Source organism: Triticum urartu, chromosome 7A (genome assembly GCF_056163025.1).
Source record: "Triticum urartu cultivar PI428250 chromosome 7A, HENAU_Tu73, whole genome shotgun sequence".
Lineage (NCBI taxonomy): Eukaryota > Viridiplantae > Streptophyta > Magnoliopsida > Poales > Poaceae > Triticum > Triticum urartu.
Genome location: NC_141879.1, coordinates 363,332,444 through 363,340,517, shown reverse-complemented (window position 1 = coordinate 363,340,517; position 8,074 = coordinate 363,332,444). Strand labels below are relative to the sequence as shown.

Sequence of the window (8,074 nt, the reverse complement as noted above, 5' to 3'; positions counted from 1 at the left end):
TCCTTTCTCCACTCACATTTGCTCTAGTCTTGTGATGGATAGGCAAGGCATTTCATCTTCGGTCTACAACAACAACGACGAGTTCGATGCCATGAACAACTCCAACAACGCCAAGATGCAAGCTCAAATGGAGGAGATCAAAGCCCTCATCAAGTCCTACAAGCGGTCTTCCTCATCTTCGAGAAGACGCTCAAGAGCACATGCCTCCAAGCTACCATCTCCGGCAAGATCACATCGGCATCGACACCATCACCAAAAAGAACGTGAACGTCAGGAGCTCAACACCAACAACCGCTCAACGACTTCACCATCTCCCTTGGCATCTTCGCCAAGCGACTTCAAGGCATCTTCGCCTACGGATATACGGCATCTTCTCCCACAAGAACCTCAAGAAAAGCTCCCCAAGCTCAAGTCCGCGACTTCCACGAGCTACTACGACCTCGACATTGACCACGCAATTCCTTTCTATGGGACTCAAGAACCCGAGGAGTATCTCAAGTGGGAGGGTTTGATGGACGACTACCTCAAGCTACGTAAAGTTCCTCCCAAAGATCAAGTGAAGTGCGCCACAAGAAGCTTCCACGACTACGCGTCCACATGGTGGCTTCACGCACCTTCGGAGACCTATGGCATGAGTTGGCCCAAGACGAAGAGAGATTTGCGGCGAGAGTTCGTGCCTCCAACCTACACGGAACAACTTCAACGCCAATTGGAGAGCACCATCCAAGGATCCAAGTCCATCGCTGAGTACTTCGAGGAGATGAAGATTGCCTTGTGACGAGCCGACGTGGACGACCCATTTCTATGAAGTTCCACTTCATGATGGGATTGCACAACGACATCTCCAAGATGATCTTCCTCAAGAACTACAAGTCCCTCGACGACAACTACATTGGTGCTCTCAAGGTGGAACAAGAACTCATGAAGGCCAAAGCTTCTCGACCCCAAGCTCACTTCACGATGACCAAGCTCCATGAGAACGAGCATGAGGCTAGTACCACCACGATGTCCAAGCCCGACGAGCTCCAAGACGATGCTCCCAAGTTCGACTTCACCGCCATCCCTCTTTGTGGCATTGATGATGCCGAGTCTACTTTGACTCTTTTTCAAGATGGTGCGGCGACAAGTACGACTACGGAGACCATCAAGGACCAAGCTTTGAAGGCGATCGATGTGGTGGCGAGCAAGGATGATGCTTCCATCTTAGGAGGCGAGAGTGATGATGTGCCATCTTCGGCCTTCATCCACGGCGACGACAATGAGATGGTTGAGCATGGGATTTTCCCTTCGACCACGGCGACGTATGATGACTTGAGTGACTTTTGCCACCATATTGAGAGTGAGAGTGACTTCACCACTAGCCCTATATATGATGTGTTGCCACAATTCCCATGTGAGGAGAGCCACAACCCCCACCACTTGAGTGAGATGAGTGACTCCACCATATGTGAGTTTGAGTGCACCTATTTTGAGGGAGTGAGTGAACCACCACACAGGGAGAGTGAGGTAGTTGATAGGGCATGTGAGGCTACTTCGATTTCTAATGACTTAACCTCTACCTCTATTGTGTCTTCTCATTTGGTGCTAGGTCCCATCTATGATGACGTGCCGATTCGTGATGACTTCGTCCTATCTTTGGACAAGACGATGGCCATGGTGCAATATGATGCACCGCCCACATGGTTCCATCAAGATGAAGATGACCACTATTTGGTATTTCCCACCTCACCTACACCACTTGAGTGGAATGAACAAGATAACATAGGTGAAGGATACTCGGACCTTGTGTCGACTTCCGCTTCACATGAGTTGACCATTCGAGCTCTTGAGAGCGAGCCTCATACATTCGACCACGACTCGCTTCTCCAACACCTTTCCTACCACTTCGGCATTGTGAAGAATGCACAAGGACACGCCTTCAAGGTGACATCTTTCTTGAGCATGGATATTGTGGATCATACTACTTGTGTTGCTTGCACCATGAGACTTCTTGTTCATATTGGACCATTTGATTGCACACATGTTAGAGATCTTTCTTTGACTTGTCATTTTCACCATTCCATGCATCATGATATATATGCCTTGTGTGTTGCATCCAATTCTTGGATTACATGCTCCTCTCATATGTTTGGTTGCAACAATGTCATCACTTCACATATGCCATGTCCCATTGATTGCTACATGTTTGACTTGATTGCCTTGCACATGATGAACAATTGCTCTTTCTATCGTGTTGAGTGCCACACTATCTTCACTACACCCTATGCACGTTATGCTTGGATTGTCTTACACTTGTCCAATGTGTTTAGACACTTCATTTTATTTGGTGTTGTGAATGTTTCCTATGCGTACCATAGACCTTTCATTGAGCAATTTGTGAATGCTTGCTATGAACTTGAGGTAGATGCTTCTTCTCGTGTCACACATATTTGCATCACTACCTCACATTCCCATCCTTGTCCCCATGATTTCTTTGCTTGTGCTCGATTGATATTCTTCATGCCATGTCACAATCCTTTGTCACACCATATGCTTTGCATGATGACGACACTTGTTTGGGGAATAACCTCTTGAATGCTTGGTTTTGCACTAACGCTAACCACATTTGTTTTTCCAAGTGTTTGTTGTCCTTACTCCTTTTGAAGGAATCACAAGACGGTGTGACATTGGAGAGTGCCAATTTCGAGCTTCAAGATGACAAGTACTTGGTGAACGTCCACTTCTACACGGCGAAGCCATCTCTTCCCCATGGTGATTTGGTTTTTGATCGAAGGTCGGATCTTTCCTAAGGGAGGGGAGATGATGCGGAGCATCCTATGGACATCACCATGTCAAGAGTCCGTTTGGCGAGTGACACGTGCGACATCTACTTGACATCCCCAAAGGTGAATCATCTCCTTTACATGTGCTCACTTGACCCCTTCGAGGATGGTATACTACTTGACAACCCTCTCGTGTGCATGCATAGCTATTGTCGGAACACTACAGACGAGGAGGAGTGCAAGTGCCAAGGAACAACTACACCATCCGCAAGGGAAGCATGGAAGCGACGACGGAAGAAGACGGAGGTAGCTCCCATGACCCGGACATCCGGCCCCTGGAAGTGTCACTAGTAGCAAGGAGCCAACGACCAAGTCTACACGGCCCGGACATCCGGCGACCAGCCCGGACATCCGGCGCATCCCGAGCCCCGAGACATCCGGCAACCAGCCCGAAAATCCAGACCCCGCCATTCTAGAGAGCAACAAGGCTGGACCCTGCCAGCCCGGACATCCGGCCCCAGCGCCTGGACATCCGGCGTCTCGGGAAGGCCCAGACATCCGGCCCGACGCCCGGACATCCGCCCCCTGCCTGCGTGCAGCGCATCTTGGCCGTGGCCCATGTACCCCTTCGCCCCTTAGACTATATATACTCCCCCACCTACGTTTTAGGGTTAGCATCGTGATAGCTCATTTGAGAAATAGAGCTTCGCTCATCCATATCGGATATACTCCACGAGAGAGACCGCGGCCCCTCTATGCAGAAGATCCACCTTGGATTCAAGACCTCCTCACGGAGAATACATCAAGACCTCCTCATGGAGAAGAACCGGTTACCCTATGTATCGTCCTTTGTTGGATTCGGATCTTGTATCTCTTTGTGTTTTGAGGATCTAGCATATGTGTGACCATATCTTGTTGGTTTAGTGTTTCTCTCGTGATTCCCCTCGTTTTCCCCCTCGTGTTCTTCATGTTCTTCACGGGATCCGCTCCTTTCTTGAAAGATCGGCCTTATAGGGTTCCACCCTACATCAGAATTGCTCGCGCGTCTTCCACCAGCACCACCGGCTGCACCTAACACACCTCTACAACAAAAACAACAACAACGTCGCCTTCCAAATCAAGTGGGACGAGCACAGTGCGTCCCCATTGACCCTGGGCAATATTCTAGTCCCGCTATTGATGCTTCTATCGCTCCTGCTGCTACTACAGAGGTGGAGGACAATTACGAGGATGAGGTTGATCAAAATCAGAACTACGTGCAACCACCAGCACCACCACCACTAGGTCGTCCTCGGGTATATCATCGTAGCGGTAGTGCTGCACCACCACCTGAGGTACGAGATCATGACCTTTTCCTAAATTGAAGTTGAATATTCCACCATTTGAGGGTAGATATGTTCCTGATATGTATCTTACTTGGGAGTTAGAAACTGAACAACGTTTTACATGTTTACAATATCCCGAGGAGAGACGTGTTCCTGCTGCTATTTGTGCTTTCAATAGTTTTGCATGTGTTTGGTGGTCTGAACATTGTAGATTATATCCTATTCCAGCTACTTGGGCTGGTTTGAAAACTGCTATGCGTACTCGTTGGGTTCCACCATATTATCAACGTGAATTACTTCAAAAATTGCAGCATTTAAGACAAGGAAAAAATTCTGTAGAAGAATATTATCAGGAATTACAAACTGGCATGATTAGATGTGGTATTGTTGAGGAGAATGATGCTATGCTTGCACGTTTTATGGGTGGATTAAATAGAGAGATTCAGACCATTCTAGAGTATAAGGAGTATACTAATATCACTCGTTTATTCCATCTTTCTTGTAAAGCTGAACATGAAGTGCAGGATCGACAGACATTGGCGCGAACTAACTTTTCTACAGGCCGATCTTCATCATGGACACCACGTGCATCCTCTACTTCCACTGCACCAGCATCTCCATCAGGTGCCACCTCCAGCCGTGATACAAGAAAGCAGACACAACCACCACTATCTGCCAGGAGCACACCTGCCAGGCCTGCGCAGAGCTCCTCTTCTTCCATGGCATCAATAGGGCACACAAGTGATATCATTTATCGTCGTTGTAAGGGAAGAGGACATTTTGCGAGGGAATGCAAATCTGAGCGTGTGATGATTGCTACTGAGGATGGTGGGTGTCGGTGTCAAAACCGGCGGATCTCGGGTAGGGGGTCCCGAACTATGCGTCTAAGGCGGATGGTAACAGGAGGCAAGGGACACGATGTTTTACCCAGGTTCGGGCCCTCTTGATGGAGGTAAAACCCTACGTCCTGCTTGATTTATTCTTGATGATATGAGTATTACAAGAGTTGATCTACCACGAGATCGGAGAGGATAAACCCTAGAGGCTAGCCTATGGTATGATTGTATGTTGTCCCACGGACTAAAACCCTCCGGTTTATATAGACACTGGAAAGGGCTAGGGTTACACAAGGTCGGTTACAAAGGAGGAGATATACATATCCGTATTGCCTAGCTTGCCTTCGACGCCAAGTAGAGTCCCATCCGGACACGAGACGAAGTCTTCAATCTGGTATCTTCATAGTCCAACAGTCCGGCCAAAGGATATAGTCCGGCTGTCCGGAGACCCCCTAATCCAGGACTCCCTCAGTAGCCCCTGAACCAGGCTTCAATGGCGATGAGTCCGGCACACAGTATTGTCTTCGGCATTGCAAGGCGGGTTCCTCCTCCGAATACACCATAGAAGAATTTGAATACAAGGATAGTGTCCGACCCTACAAAATAAGTTCCACATACCACCGTAGAGAGAATAATATTTCCACAAATCTAATCTGTTGACTTGTTTTGGCAACACGACATTATGCCCCGCACATAACGCGAGGTAGTTTATTGACACGTCTTGTCAAAGCAGAGATCGTGTCCACCTTATTACGGGATTCTCATCAATACGGGCGTGGGTAACCCAACCGCGCCTAGGACTCCTAGATTTTAGGCAAGTCCCAAACGGCCACGAGGAGGACGCTTGATATTCACCCTCTTTATAAAGGGTCAAGGTTTTTACTTTTTTTCCTCCCGTGCTCAATCGAATCCTTCCCCCGCCTCGAGTTCTAACACCCAAAGCCCAGTTCAGGTGCTCCAAACCTTCAATCATGTCTGGATCCAGCCTCCAGGTCCGGTGGATGCCCTCCTCCGTCACGGAAGAGGATATCAAGAAGTTGAGGGAGGCAAGATACTTGACCGCAGAAGTCTCGCATCGGCTGCACGCCCGAGGGCAGGTCGTCCCTACTCTCGAACCCAACGAAGACGTCATGTTCATCTCCCACTTCCTCCGAGGACTAGGCCTCACTCTGGATCCCTTCGTAAGGGGTTTGATGTTCGATTATGGGCTTGATTTCCATGATCTAGCCCCGGATTCCTTTCTCCACATCTCGGCATTTATTGTCGTATGTGAGGCCTTCCTCCGCATTACCCCTCACTTCGGCCTATGGCTCCAGACCTTTGATGTGAAGCCGAAGACGGTCGAGGGGCAGTATGCAGCGTGCGGAGGTGCATTAATAATTAAGATTGCTGGAGCTCCGTGGCCTAAAGGTTCCTTTCCAGAGGTGTCCGGATTATGGCAAAGGGAGTGGTTCTACATCACCGCTCCCAGAAGTGCCAAGTGGGTAGCTCCCCCTGCCTTTTGCTCGGGCCCTCCACCACAACTGATGTCATGGATCAGCAGGGGGTTGAGCTGGGGTCTAGCCAAGGATGTGCCCATACTGCAGAGCCGCAGCCGGGATATCTTCAAGGGAGATTTTAGTTTGGTTATGGTAGTGCAAGTCATGCTGGTTCGTCAAGTCCATCCTTGCAAACGCCGGCCCCTCCGTTTATGGGAATTCAACCCAGAAGGACCGCACACTATTCAGAATTTCCTCGGCCTGACGCACGAGGAGATGTACAAGTCGTTCTTCGGACCCCGGATAGAGTGTTCGGACACCACCGAGGATGTGGGCCTGAGCAGCTACCGCACCGCGGCCCAAGTAAGTAACCCTCCAGCCGAACACACTGTCTTTCTTTTATCATGACATCATTCTGAAGGATCGCTCTTTGACCAGGACTGGATAGCAAAGGCGAAGATGATCCAGTGTTTGGCTCCCCTTCCCGAAGGCTTGGACAATCTGGTGCTGGAAAAGATGCTCGAGCCTGCACCTTGCCTGGTGCCCACAAAGGAAGATGAAGGGGGGAATAAAGAGGGCCAAAGCGGGCCTCCACCGCTATCTGTTCCAACCGAGGGAACGAGCGCATCCGTGAGGGAGGATAGCTAAGAGAAGGAGTCTGACATTCCTTAGCCCCGGGGGAGGAAGAGGACTACCTCTGGTAATCCGGAAACCAAGGTTTCCAAACGGGATAAGAAAACTCCACCAGAGGGTCCCGTCTCGGAGGGTGCTTTTGCCGCACAAAGTTCGTGCGGGTTCATCCCTCTAACGAGTCATAAGTGATCAAAATTTACTTAAAAGTAGAGATATTCTACTTTACTTCCGAGGAAAATAACCGAAGCGTTTATCTTGCAGTTCGGATCTTAGCCCTTCTCAACAGAGCTCGTCTTCAGGGGACCTTCTTCCGGAGATGATGGAGAGCGAAACGCCTCCCCCGGACTCCCCCGCTCAAGAAGCGGGCGACCTTGAAGTGTCGTCACGGAGGGCCTCTCCGAATCTGGTGAGGCCAGAAGATAATCCCATAATCACCCGAAGTCCCCAGCATCCGGCTCTTGAAGATGGCAGACAAAAGAGTCCGACGCCGTCTGGTATGCGGTCGGACGTACTGAGGGATCTGGTGAAGCGAGCGACCATCTCGGAAGAACACCATGCATTGATGGGCACGGTGATGGAAAGGATTTCGTCCGCCAAAAGCGGGTTGCATGACACCTTTATGAGTCTACTAACGGGCTTTGAGGTACGTAAAATGATATACCTTTGTGATAGTACCGCACATTTTTAGGTGTGCCCTGTGTAGATAGTAGCCCCTGAGACTCTGGTTGTCACCGAGAACGGCGGCAAACAGAGGATCATTGTCCCGGGTAATAATCATACCGCCTTTATGTGCAGGTAGTGGAAGCTCCGGTGGCTAGCCGGACTCATGAGTTTGCTGAACTAAAGCGGCAACTGGATGCGGCGGATGCCGACATCGAGCTTGTCAACAAGCGGCTTGACGAGGCACATGGTAAGTGATATTTTCTGGTGAATGTCACGTAATAAGAGCAGCGTGATGCCAGTATCTTCAATATTTTGTGATTGCAGATGGAGCTACCACCATGAAGACCCTTCGGGCGGAACTTGCCCGAGCCAAAGAA

General features: G+C 49.6%; 1 protein-coding gene across 1 annotated transcript; it reads left to right on the top strand.

Moving 5' to 3' along the window:
* Positions 1 to 511: 511 nt before the first annotated feature.
* LOC147959615 (uncharacterized) lies at positions 512 to 2,072 on the top strand. The gene is made up of 3 exons (XM_087532772.1): positions 512 to 556; positions 1,165 to 1,923; positions 2,028 to 2,072. The coding sequence occupies exons 1-3, from the start codon at positions 512 to 514 to the stop codon at positions 2,070 to 2,072; spliced, it is 849 nt and encodes a 282-aa protein (XP_087388898.1).
* Positions 2,073 to 8,074: the final 6,002 nt, after the last annotated feature.

What these genes read in the sequence shown, in the direction of transcription:
- LOC147959615 (XM_087532772.1), top strand. Translation starts at nt 512, where the DNA reads ATGGACGACTACCTCAAGCTACGTAAAGTTCCTCCCAAAGATCAA. An exon ending in AAGTTCCTCCCAAAGATCAA is followed by an intron (nt 557 to 1,164) that starts GTGAAGTGCGCC and finishes CAAGCTTTGAAG; the next exon opens with GCGATCGATGTGGTGGCGAG. An exon ending in CACAAGGACACGCCTTCAAG is followed by an intron (nt 1,924 to 2,027) that starts GTGACATCTTTC and finishes CACACATGTTAG; the next exon opens with AGATCTTTCTTTGACTTGTC.